Genomic DNA, 14,464 nt, shown 5'->3' on the forward strand with positions numbered 1-14,464 from the left:
CAAAAACTAATAGAAGTTATACATATAGAAAACAAAAATAAAACTTGGGTGTAAATTGTAAAACACAGAAGAGTAATCTGTAGAAAGAGATCCTCTATTGCAGTGGAGATATATGGTCTAACAGATCTATCCTCTATACACAGTCCTTATATGTCAAATGTTCTTATTGGTAAACTACAACTTACTCTGTGCTGCAACTGTGGAAAGTGGCATAATAATTTTTAAATGATCAATATATTAATTCTGCGTGTAATACAACAGTAGGAAAACTATAAATTAGTATTACAATATAAAATGTGCTGAAACACCATACTTGAGGATGTTGATAACTACTAACATTTTGTTATTAATTGACCCAATACAAACTATACAACTGTAATTAATTTTCTACATTTTCAGACTTTTTTGTTCAATATCACTGTTAGCAGTCTTATCATGATTTTTCATTATACTCACTTCCCTAAAATAATTTTTTTCATGTATCATACTTAATTTACTTTCTAATAAGACTTACTGCCAAAACATTCATTATAGTGTTGCCTACTTCCCCATAAACTGATTTCCGGAAACGAATGCTTATAAGAGGACATGGATAACCTGTAAAAAAAGTAAAATGTTTACATTAAATTACTGCATTCACTCCTCATCTTATTTAAATTAAAACTATGCTAGAAAGATTTTCATACAACATGTTTTATTCTTTTATATTCTTATATACAGCATCCTGTTTAGCATATCTAAATATAAATACCAATATATACAAGTAATACCATATTTTGAAATGGTGATGCCTGATGAGATCTAATTACATATATCTATTTAAATTCACAATTTTTTCATGTACTAATACAAAATTGTTTCTTTATTATGCCATTGTTTCATCTGGATGACATGAAGAATCTACAAAAAAACATTGTTAACAATCTTGAAGACGATGAACCCACTTTTAAGAATATAAAAGCTTTGAGACAACTTGACCAGGTAATGATAAAATAATATTATAAATGTACAATGTTCCGACAGGTACCCAAGAATGAAAAAAAAATCCTGTCAAAACTTCGTACATTTATAACAATATTCAATGCTCAGTCAATCCATCTCAAAACTTTTATTCTCAACAATATACATTTATTCTAAAACTAAAGCTGTAACATGTAATTATTAACCAAAAGGAGACGAATGAATCAACGTACATCACACACCATGTTGGGAGAAGGTGCGGGCCCAAAATCAAACTTGATATATCATTAACAATGATTTGCTAATACAGTGAACATACATTTCTCCAAGATTATTCTAATGAATTTATACATGACCCTAAGCATGTACCCTAGTACCTGTAAAAGAAAAAAGCAACAAAATTCATAAACTCTTCATTAATTATACTGGAAATTAATGCATTAGGAGATGAACTTAATACAATCATGTTGCAATTATACGAGGATTAAAACATAGAAAAACATAGAAGCTTCATATAAATAGCTATCACTGAAGAGTCTGTAGAGTGGATAAAAATGTTTCTTTAGTATTCCATACGGTCATGTTGAATAATAAAAAATGATTAAGGCAATTCAAAACCAAAAGATAAACTGAAAGCAAACAAATGCACAAATTTGTAAATAAAATCAATTTAAATTCAAAATAAAATAACAGCAGCTTTTACAGCTGGCAAGATATTGTTTATTATATTACAGTTTTTCAACCCATAGTATCAGAGCATGTGTAAGGGGAACTTTGTTTTTTAATGCAATTGTTACTTGACGATGAATCTGCACTATTGATCGAAATATTGTAATTATCAAAAAGTTATTTTTTTAAATTAATTATTCAGTTTAGTAGGTTCCTCACTAAACACAGCAATAAATTTTTAACCAAAATGTTTATTACCACAAAGTGATAAAAACTATACAATTTAGGAGACTAACAACATGAGGTTTGGATATATCAATCACAAACCATCATAAAGTGACAAAATGCTTAGGGTTACATAAGAATTGGAATTTTTAAAGTGAGGTAAATTAAGCATTGGTCATCTGACATGACTTGACTGAACATTAAATTTCACATTTTGTTTGCTATTCAAAAACATTACTTATTAGCAATCCCCAATTTTTAATGTACACAGTATTGAAAGAATGTTACATAAGCTTGAACAACTTTACTTTGAGAAAACACGATAGTTTTTTGGTTCATGCTCTTCTCAAATAACTTGATGTTTGACAAAGACATAACTTCAGCATATGTCAAACACAATAGATTATCTTTCACAACTTGATCACAATAAAAAAATATTACCATTATATATTATTCTCACCTGAAATAAAAAATTATGGAAAGAATCCATACATACTAGTGAACAATATTAAAAAAACATGCTATGGGTTTTGAAAACACCTTTTTACTTATTATCTTTGTCAACTTTGGAAGAGTTTAAGAAAATAAGTTAACAAGAACCTGTTGGTTCCACAATAATGCAAGTTTTTTAAAATCTAATTTAGTGTAATCTATTAAAAATGCTGCTAACACAGTTATTGTGTGACGATACATTTTGTCAATAGGTAGAGATTTCCCTAATAAACAACAACACTGTTTAAAAACATAATTAACTTAAAACAAATATAATGGTGTTCCTGATTTTATTATTTTGATTTTTAGTACTTTCAGGCCTTTTATTTGGGTTTTACTCTATATTCAGTACTTTAACAACACATGTTAATTTTTAAGCATCCAGTTGATTTAAAAAAGAACTTTGGGGCAACAGCATTAAGACTTCTTTCTACAATGTTTTTAAATGTTAGTGCATGTTTGATATTGGAATACTGTAATCATGTCATTCCAAGATATCAAATTGTGAACCCTGACAAACACAGGTAATTTCACATACAGTGTTTCTGTGTGTGTGAATACCATGAGCTCCATCATTTACAAGGTTTATTCAAAAATCCCTTGATGACATGTTAAAAGAATGACATAGCTCTGCAAATTTAGACTTTATAAAACTTTTGTTTTTAATAACAGATTTTCCATAATTCAGCTATGCACATTTTGAAAATAATATAATTTTTTATAATTTCTTAAGGATTTTTTTTACAAATTAGAAAGGAAAAAAACAATTCTTACTTAAATTATTCTTTTGTTTACCATAATAAACACTTATTATTATTTATTGTGTTCTGGTTTTAGAATAATTTATAAGACTCGCATCACAATTGGTCTATACACATATATAATAGTCAGTGGTTGTCAACATTTAAGGAGTAACAAAATGTGACCTGATTTCAATGAAACTTATTCGGTTATGTAGAAGCACATATGATATTTTGTGAAAAATCTGTGTGTAATGGAGAAAAATGGATATCTGGAATTATTTTTGGATTCAGTGTACAGGAATTACTTTGGAACATGTAAACATTTCAATACAATAAAACCATTGAGGCCTGTGTAATTAAGTATACACTAAATCAGCTTTTCTTTTAAGAAATGAGATTCAATGAACTAGTTGAAAGATACAGAATTATTGTAATTAATGACTTTGCTGATTCTTTTCACACTAGTGAGAAGTTTAAATTTAACTGTGTTTGGAGTATCAGCCTTATTTTCTTTACATGTTAAGTTTTTATGACAGGCTTCAGGATGATTCTTATATTGGAATATTGTAGTCAGGATACTCATATAATCTTTAGGTATAAAAATAAATGCTTTAGAAAAGTTAACTAAACAGCTTTTATGAAAAGCAATACATATATCTTTAAAAGTTTGATACTTTGGTCAGCTCCTACTAAATAAAGAAACAAGTCTTGCACAAAACATGAATATAATAAATAAACCCAAAAGTTGTTTGAAGTGTTGTTGTTTTTATTAGTTTTATCTAGTTGAAAAAAGATTACCAAGCAAATCTCAACAACAAATCATTTCTTTCAATAACATGGGAATTGGTCTTTGCAAGTTATGTCGAACAGTTTACACACAAGATCGAGAACTTCCAGACAAATAGTTCTTTTAGTTTTCACTACTACATACAGTAACAACAATAATAAAGCAATGTCTTGAAGTACATACTTGCTAATATAATCACAAAAAAGATTATGTTACCCTAAAAAGACTCAAAAAGATCAACATACAACAATATTCATATCCTAATCTCAGCATCAAGCGAAGTGGGAAAACCTTTGCCCATGGAACTTCCCATTTCTGGATAAGAACTGCCACAAGAAAAGGAGGTGATGGAAGCACTAATTTTCCTAAACACTGGAATGTAGGCCTAACAAACAGAAAACCACTATGATCACGGCTTCCCAGGATTCCTTCAGGGAATAATACATGTCCCAAGTCAGAGACTGTAGTACCTGTAGAAATATATACAATTTGATACTTCTACTGACTATAAAGGTAAGATATTTTGTTCAGACACATGATGTATCTATTTAGCTAATAGTCAAGGTGTAGTATTTAACATATTTAAGTTCAATACACTGGAACATGCACAAAAATAAGCACTAGTTACAATGACACAAGTAACTATGATATTTTTCATAGTACAGTGTCACTGGGAAAGTCTTATTTTAAGACTACAGTGAATACTAAGATTTAAAGCAGCACATAAAATAGCAGTACTAAATTTATTACATGTCTTTAAGCATATATGTTTATAATATTATATAGACATACAGTGCTTCCCATGCATAAAATAGGTTTCAGGGGAGACACAGTGACCTGTGTTATAAGACCTTTCACAATATAACCAAGGAAACAGTTGTTTTATCCAATACAGTATGTAAATACGACTTTTCAACTTTTTTAAACTTTCTTTAATTGCTATAAACAACAAAATGTGAAACAAATATGTAATGACATCAATATAAAGTCATTACACTGAATTTATTCAGTACAATCATTTCTTTGAAAAGTCTTGGGGTTTGTCTAAAAATGAATGTAGCCTTTTTCTTTTATTATCCATTTGCATATCATACCATCTGGGATACCCAACTCCCTTTTAATTTGAACTTTTGAAATCCCAATTTTTTTCTCTTTCAGTAATTTAGTTTTTCTTTTGATGGTGTATGACTTTCATTTACATTTGCCATTATCCATGACAAAAATCTTACATAATAATACAGGACAATTCTACATCTGCAAACTTTGCACTTTGCACAGTAATCAGATGCCACTAAGGATTGAAACAGCAAAAGGTTCCTCACTGAGCTAGTCAAATATAGAATGTAGGGGAATAATGGAAGTCCCACGATATATCCGAATCTGCAGTACAAGTGACAATGTTACACATGTGGAGTACCATACAACTAGTACAAGTTTCTTTATAAAGCCAGATTCATCTTCCTTTTATACTTAACATTTGAACATGATCTTTCTACATACTTATAAATTTTAACAAACAAACAAATTAGTTTTGTGTCATGTCAGTTCAGTTTGATGGTAAATACAATAAATAATTCAATAAAAAGTGATTTGAGGCAAAATATTAAATTTGGTTGATTGTGAACTTGCAACCTAATGTAGGAATTATAAAAATAAAGTTTTCTGGCAATAATTATAATCTGTGTACAAAAAATATGCTTGCATGTTAAACATACAAGAATATTTAATAGCTATTATATTAGATTTTAGGCACCAGCTGACTTAAAAAAGCTTCAGACCAAAAGCATTAAGACCTCTTTCTGAAATGTTTTAATGCTGGTATGTGTTTCTTGCAACATTACTTTACTTACAGATGCAGTAAAATTTGAATAAGATAGTTGTAGATCTAAAGCTCTATGAATTACAGCAAAAAATAGTTGTTATTAAATAATCTAAATATTATTGAATTATAATGAAAATGGTTGCTGTCATTAATATGGGAACCTATGGAATTATAATGATTCCAAGCATGTACTTAATGAAAGTAACCATAGACTTCTGAGTTATTCTGCAGATTTACCAGCATTAGTTTTTTGTCATTTAATGAAAAATTATATGTGGCTTACACTTCTACGATACTCTGCTTGTAGTTTAGTAATTACGTGATGAATAACGGAATGAAAAATGGCTAAGGTTCAGATGCTTTTAAAATGAGTAAAAATTGAACAATATTGTTATTTATTGTTAAATAGTGTTGAGTTAATATCCCGTGATACAGAATGAATGTGTATACTGAAAGGTATATTTACTAACCGCTAGAAGCATTATCATATATGGTAGTGAAGAGACGGAAAATGTCTTTTGGTACTGTTTGGTCACTGGAATGTTTTTCTAGAATAACAACTATCTCATCCTGGCCAACAGAGCACATTCCACGACTCGTGAAACACCAACATTCCTTTCCACAGCAGCATTCCACTAAAACAAAATCAAACGTAGAGCAAAACAATACAAAATAATAAGAATTCTAAATTTAAATTAAATTAATTAGAAATTATTTCTAGTGTCCATAATAATAATAGTAAAAAGTATTTTGCAATTTTTAAATTAATTGCAAGACTTCGTTTTAGGTATACGCAAGTCCAATTCCACTGGTCAATAAAAAAGAAATTTCCACTATTAGAAAAATACAACTATTTTGGAGTAATCTGTCAATGTTGATTCTAAAAACCACATTGAAAATTAGCAATCATCTAAAAAATCTAGGTGATGAACAAATTCTGATAACATTTTTGAAATAAGCACCATCAAATTACTCCAAATCATTTGAGTTTTTCTCCAGTAAAGTTTTTGATGTCCAGTGTTATCAACCAAATGGACAAAGATTTTCAAATTGTGGCATATATTTAACATTATGACAATGGGTCAGTCAATTTGACCAACCATGTAACCACCATACAACCGTGAAACTATATACAACACTGAATTTAATAGGTGTATCTTTATAAAATTTGATAAACCTTTAATAAATGTTACAAACCCATCACACACACACACACACAGCTTTTTTTAAATAAAGTATTTTAAAGATTTGTCTGTGAATTTACAAAATTATGTAGTTAGTCTGTGTGAAAGGTGATTTTCATGCTAAGAATTAAAAAAATACTTCTCTTCAAGTTTTTATACTTAATTTCCAAAATTTCAATGGTTTCTTAAATGAATATCAAATTTTCTTTCACAATCTTTATACTTTATCTTTTTTACCGTAATAGTATCTCTAGCAAAATAACCCATCTGGAGTAAAATGTAAAAAAGTCAAAATATTTTTTTCTCTAGAATAGTGAAGATTGTAACAGACAATTAAATTTATTTATCCTAACAGGTTCAGGCTTCGAACCTCTCCACAACTACTTTTATTTAATTCTATCATTTCGCCCGGCAAGAGCTATACATAAACAACTTAAATCCCATCATGTAATAGCAACCAACACATGTTCGTAGAAGAGAGGTCGCAAGATTTTTTTTTCATTTAATTTTGTAATATGTATCTTTCTAACTTTTACATATTAGTTATTTTTGTTAAATAATACATAAAAATTAAGACATATGCATAAAAAATGAAAAATGAACATTTATTTTAACCTTGAAGTCTTTGGCACTTATGCGTATAACTTTGCAAATGTGCTATGTTTTACATAGTTTGTCAAAAATTAATTCATGTACCTTTTATATGAATTTTTTATAAAATATATATAAAAAAAGATGTTTATCTTTAACTTATTGTGCTACAAACAATACTTGCACATTTTTTTTACTAATACTTACCTGCAACTCAGACAAAGTTAAAAGCATTTGCTACTTCTGCAGAACGACTAGCAGTAATTGTGTATCATAAACAGTGTGGATTCTATGATGTACTTTTCATTACTGTGAGGTAGTTCCTACTGTACACTTTCTGACTTTTAAAGATTAGATTAACTTCATGGTTTTACCTTTTTATTACTCATGAACTTTTTAACAACAGTAGATGTTACTCTGAATTTGCACTATAGTTAAAATGGTTAATAATGCTCTATCTTTAACCTGTTCAGTGCCGTAGACGAGATAACTCGTTCAAGCCGATCGGTAACACAGTGCCACGGACAAGTTAATTCATTCTCAATAATACCTACCTTCAACACTAGATTCAGCACCATACATGCATTTGACCGACTTACAAATTGTTTCACTTTTGATCCAAAATGGAGTCACGAAAAAAGTTACATAATGAAGAAGCATTAGATTTGTGTTTTGAATTTGGTTTGGAGTTACCGTAGCAGTTGAAATACTTGGCAGTCAACAGGTCAACATGCACCATTTATTTATATAATAATATTCTTGTTCATATGTCTTTTATGGAAAAGATATGCAAATATTTAAGTATGTGATGAATATTTATATAGTTAGGTGTGTGAGCATTGTTGTGACAGACAAAACTGAGCAATACTAGCAGAGCCCCACAAGACATTTGTACTGCAATTAGTGTAAATGACTGCATTATTTTACATTCTGTAAAATGTCATAGAAAGTACATTTGTACCTGCACCCATGTACATCAGATTAATTTACTTTCAACTAATGTCAGCTTAAACTCTAATAAAAGCATTATCCAATGTAAACAATTATAATTCACACTTTGATAATCCAGAAAATATGCAAAGTTGTTTTGACATTTTCAAAACCATACATAAGCATATTTTAAGTACCAAATTTTAACTTGAAAAAATCTATTAAAGAATAAGCATATATTTACATACAATATTGATGTAACATGATCCAAGTAATACACCACAATAAATCATACCACATTTGTCTTAAACTTTTAAAAGTATCAATAAAATAGAGGTATATACAACAAACTACACACACAATAATTATTTAATATGGTTAAAATTATTTATATTAAAGAGGAAACAGGATAAAATACTTACATGTGACTAACTTGCACAAGACATGTAAATTCCTAGTCAATCCAAACATAATAGGACGAGCAGTATTATCTGAAAATATTATATTAAATCAAACTGAATCAAATTCTGTAGGTTTCCATCAATGAAATGATGAGATTTGAAATATATGAACTCCACTTGGTGAGAAACTGATAAAAACAATAAAATATGATAAACTGTTCAAAGTTTCTCATTCACACATTCACTGGTGAAGGAAAGATATACATTATCTTATAATTAACAAGAAAATAAATTGTTGAACTGAAATTTCTATTTCATTACCAACTGATCCATTTTATTTGTTGTTTGTAATGTGATATTTCCAATAATACTTTAATTCAATAAACAAACACATCTAAAATAAATAAATACTATGTCTAATTTGGTAGCTTCTGTTACAGAGTAAATTTTTTCCCCAAGACATTTTGTTAGTAATATTTCTTATATTTTCACACTAAAATATGAATTGTACCTTTTACAATGTAAAACTGAGTTGCTGAATGTTTTCTATGTTTTATTTATATAATAACACTAATCAATTATACTCCTAAATACCCTGAGCTTAATAGCCAAACTTATGAAAAACTATTATGTTAGGATAAGCACAGTCTCTTCCTTCAGTGATAAGATGCTGTCTTTAAGTAAATGTCTAACTAGGTTACATCATGCACAGCAAAGATTAAAAAACTAATGGTGTGTGGGGGTATTCACGTTTATTAAAGTTAAGCATTTTTGTTATGGTTTCATTTTAAAAGCAAAACCATGTCTCTAGATACACTCTGCTGTACAATACCAACTAATATATTTTAAGAAAGGACCTGGAGGTTAGAGTATGTAGAACAATAATCATTTGGTTTATGGAAGAATGTAACACCAATTTACAGATGATGCACATGGTCATGTGCGAGAAAAGGCTTAACAAAAGCAGATAGTGGTGATGACAATGGAGACTTTAATTGCATTATATATATGTACTTCAGTTCTATTTTGGTAGGTGGATGAAATGCTGAACAATGTGAAATGAGCATCCTCTTTAAAAAAAAAAGTCTTAGACAATTTGGAATTTACAGATAAATTTAATGTAAAAAACCTATTCCAGTTTTATACAAACTGAAAAACAAAGTATAAGATGGTAATTTTCAACTGTTTTGAAACTTTAAGCAAAACTAAAACATTATCCAAAACTTTTTAAATGCAGATAAAAATTCTAAATGGTACCAGTTGCGTTTCTTTACACTTCAGTTTTTTACTTTTTAATGTAGTTATCAAATTTATGTACTTGTGTAGGTGAGAAAAAAGTTATTTCAATAAAATGGGCTGTTGGCAAGGTAAATAATTTAAATAAGATTAATTTGTTTGCATTCTGCTTCGGTTTAGACAGTTTGAACTAAATTATGTTCAAGTAAATTTAATCAAGTTTAGTGAAAAACAAAATTAATCTTATATTGTGAAAATGATATCAATAAACTTCTAACATGCCTCAAGCTACAATTGTCTATATAAAGATCCAGTGGGTAAACAACTACATTGTTACTTGCCTACTCGAAACTGATGCATTATAAAATTGTCTTTCAGCATTAATAACACACAGGTGTTGTGATAAGATAAACAAAAAGCCTTTAACTGTATTGCCACATATGGGACAAAAGGCCACCCATAATACAAATGCCAGTTAAACAGAAAAGCTATTTTATACACATTTTGAAGTCACAATTTTAAGAAGACATAATAATATATACTTATACAGCATTAAGTGGACTTCTTTATTCTTCATATTTAATTTCATCTATAATAATAAAAGGGCATTTCTGTGTGTGTCTAAAAAATAATGTAGAAAGCTGAAATTTTGCACTTATACTAAGTGGACCCTAAGGGTGTGTATTTGGGTATTATTAGTTATCTACAAATGTGCACACATGCACATTTTTTATGAGGCAAGCTAACAAAAAAATACACATAGAAAAGATGTGTGACTGCTATAGCTTCAAGGGGAAAGAACCTAGTAAGAAACTAGAAATTCTGCATCCATACTAAGTGGACCATGAGAGTGTGCATCTGGTTATTACGTATATGCTCTTTTTTTAATAAGGTAAACTAGCAAAAAACACATAGGAAATGAATGGTTTGTTATTAAGTTTTCATATACCAAGAAAAGCCAGTGCACTGTGGTAATGCATTTTAACAATGCTTTTTGTGTCATGTTGCTTAGCAACAAAGGTATTACCTATTGTTAGTTTACATACTGAAAGCATAAAATTAAATGTTTAAACAACAAAATTAGGGTCTTTGTTGATTAAATTCAAAAATTAAGTTTAAAATTGAATTGATATTCTTCCTCATGTGATCATTTTCACACATTTGTCTCCAGACTACATTATCTCAAATTATGTCTTTACTTTAAGCTTATTTATTAATTTCTTTAAACCATGCCAATATTTACTACACTTGCAAAGTTTCACAGCAATCCCCTTCAAGACCACCATCACTGAAATTGTAATGGACATACGTTATGTGGATAAATGCATTTTGGCTTTTATGACTCCTCTTATTTTGAATAATAAAACATGAGGTGATGCAACTCCCACTGGCTCTTATATGAGTTAGATAACATGACATGCAGTGGTATTTATAATTATCTATTAGTTTATTTTTTGATTGTACATTTATGGCTTTTTTATGTTTCTGAAAAATAAAAATATGTGGTTTAAACATTCTTGACTGTTTTTCTATACTAAACAAGGTTCAGAATACACACAGTGACATAGTCATCTAGAATACATCAACCTAATAACTCAAGCAAAGCCAGGTAACTTTTGCTAGGCTATAAATAATGAACTACAGCTTACCTTGCATCCATTTTAATAGCTGATTAGTGTCTGGTTTTCCATCTATGTTGAAGTCTTTAAACAATCAAAGAAAATTTATAACTATTAGTTTCATCAAAAGCAAATTAATTAAGGATTTCATAAAAAGATAAATGTATTTGATGGAGAAACTATTACTTTTGAACAGAGTAACAATTTGTAAAAATTTCATTATATTTGAGAAAATTATGTGAAACAAGACTCAAATTCTACATGGTTATCTACTTCACTATTTTTTTTTTACTTAGAGTGTTCAAAAATAGTAATTAAAATATAAGAAAATTAAAATTGGCCAAAAGAAAAATACAAGAAGTACATGAATTTTGTTCATTTTGAGCCTGCTTTAACAGTAACCCTCTTTGAACTAGAATGGTGCTGGTTATAACCTATTCCTTTCACTCTCACACTTAAAGTACTTTACCAAATAACTAGAAACTTGGTAACACTTCCTATAATAAACTATATAATTCGATTTAGAATTTGTAACTTTTTAAAATTTTGCTGTCAAACAATGTTTTGAAAAAAAACAAATAACAATGACAAAACAAAACGGTATTAACCCTTGTGCTATGGACTCAGCCACTATGATCAACTTCATGACCCCAAAAATGTTTAGTTTCTAGAACGTTTAATATGTTTTGTGTGCCTTCACAAAATTTGACAAGTTTGCAATAGATATTAGAAGTTTTTTGTGTACAGTAAATCAAGATTTCTATCTAAATATTTCAAATAAAATTTGTCCATGAATATATGGACTTAGAAATTGATTGCTCTTAGTGCACAGTAGTTTTAATGTTAACATTAAAAATACTTTTCTTTACTTTTAAGTAATCAAATTTCATTTGCTAAATCTAAATAAACTTATTTTTGAGGAAAACTTTATAATTTATCTATTATTTTCTCTACTATGATTATATATGCATTTGATCAATTTGACTGCCCTCATAACTATCATAAAACAAATGAAATAAATAAAATTTGAGTGTACAGCAATTGCAAATTGTAACAAGAAACTACCATTGTTTATCCTAAAAGGCTTAAACTTTGTAACAGTATAAATCTATTTATACTTCAATTTATTGTTTCATTGCCTTTTGACCCATGTCAAACAAATAATCCTGTAATAAAAGTTGCATGTCTCACAAACAATCATTAGATTTTCAAAAAAACTATTGAGAAAGATATTTGTATACAATATTCTGTATATAAAACAACATAATATGATAGGTCATTTGACAAAGTAAAACTTTAGGTTTCTATTGATCATAAATAACTAGCATAAAACAACAGCAAGAACTATTGCAATTTGCAAAGTGGATGTGATTTCCTAGTTTATGGCTCTGTGAACAAATAAGATTGGAGGCTATAAAAATTAAGCTTTGCCTTGGTAATATCTGTTTTTTAACAAGTAACTTATGTCAAATTTCTATGCTTCTCAGAAGGATAGTAAGTTAATTAAAGAGGGATGACCTAGAAAACAAATGTCAATTTTCATACTAGGTAAATTTAAGGATATTTTAAATATTCCATTATAAAATTAAGATTGTAAAACTTGTATAGTATTAAAACATGATTTATTAAGTGTATTTAAATGCCAATTTTATTTGAATTCATTAATACTAAAGTAGTTTAATTCAATTTTAAATGCAAGTCTAAAAAGCTCATGGACAAGTACACTTTGATCTGTTTGTTGTTAGAGGGTTAAAAATATTTTATTGTATGCTATCTGTTTTTCATATATCAAATCAAGCTTAGCTTGTTTGATGTCTACCGATATATTTCTTTTATAATTTACTTTGATCCTTCCAGCAAATTGCCAAATTTTGCCAATGATAATTTTAATCAAGATTAATATATTTCTAAAAATCTTTCTTGATTTTCAATAAAAAAGCAGTTCTTGTAGTTGTATGTGTTGTTTGAATATAATTAAATTTAATAATATTTCTTTTAGATTTGTGGTTCCCAAATATTAAAAACTTTACATTTTGATCAATGGTCCATCCTACAAGATATTCTGTTTGCTGTTATGTCAAAAAGCCACAAGCTACTTATAAAACTACAGTACTAATTATACTGTGAAATAAGTAGTTTAAAACTTCCACTACTAAATCATATTTGCCTTCTGTGTTCAAAGTTGAGCTACATTATCAGTTAAGATCCATTCTCTCTACCTCTAGTGCAAAGCAATCACAAACTAGGATTCATAAACTACTGACAGAGAGAAATTTATGTCAGAAAGATAACATGATTCATTACAGTTCTAAGAAATGAGATTCTAGGCAATTACACCTGAGAAAATTTCTACAAACAAACCACAAAAAACAACAATAAATGTAATAATAGTTTATAGGTTCCCCAGAGTTTTGTTCAAATAGAAGTTGAAATGATTTTATTTTCTTTTGTCAATGTATTATATGAGGCTGAAACATGAATTACAAATTATTTTTGGAGAAAAAATTTCTTTAAATATAATTTATAATTATTTTTTTATCATAATTTTGAAATATTCAAATGTGTACTCAGCTCCTGAAGTGCATACACCAGTTGTAATACAATTAACCCTACAATTACAGGTTGTGTGGAATCCACCCAGCTTCTAACCATGAAACTAGTCTAAAGAGTTATTATACTATCATTTTCTAATAAAGTTAATGTATCTTTACAAAATTTTGCAGATTATCAGTAAACATTACAAAATACAAAATATCAGTTTAAAGAAATTTTACACATCAGAACATTTTCAAATTTCCATACAAA

The 14,464-nt window shown here is 28.5% G+C and overlaps 1 protein-coding gene across 16 annotated transcripts in view; it reads right to left on the reverse strand.

Annotated features, from left to right (window-relative positions):
* Positions 1-14,464, reverse strand: part of LOC143245084 (uncharacterized) — a 63,528-nt gene that overhangs the window by 18,987 nt on the left and 30,077 nt on the right. For 15 of the 16 annotated variants that reach the window (XR_013025464.1, XR_013025463.1, XM_076490941.1 and 12 more), the window contains 5 exons: positions 11,690-11,743; positions 8,826-8,894; positions 6,169-6,333; positions 4,122-4,346; positions 515-597 (listed from right to left, as the gene is read on the reverse strand). Coding sequence is in view for 14 of the 16 variants with exons in the window: in XM_076490941.1 (XP_076347056.1) it covers positions 515-597; positions 4,122-4,346; positions 6,169-6,333; positions 8,826-8,894; positions 11,690-11,743 (596 nt within the window). In the remaining 2 variants the exon portion in view is untranslated. The remainder of the gene's footprint in view (positions 1-514; positions 598-4,121; positions 4,347-6,168; positions 6,334-8,825; positions 8,895-11,689; positions 11,744-14,464) is intronic. The other variant, XM_076490945.1, reaches the window with a different exon arrangement.

Source organism: Tachypleus tridentatus, chromosome 2 (genome assembly GCF_004210375.1).
Source record: "Tachypleus tridentatus isolate NWPU-2018 chromosome 2, ASM421037v1, whole genome shotgun sequence".
Taxonomy (NCBI): Eukaryota; Metazoa; Arthropoda; class Merostomata; order Xiphosura; family Limulidae; genus Tachypleus; species Tachypleus tridentatus.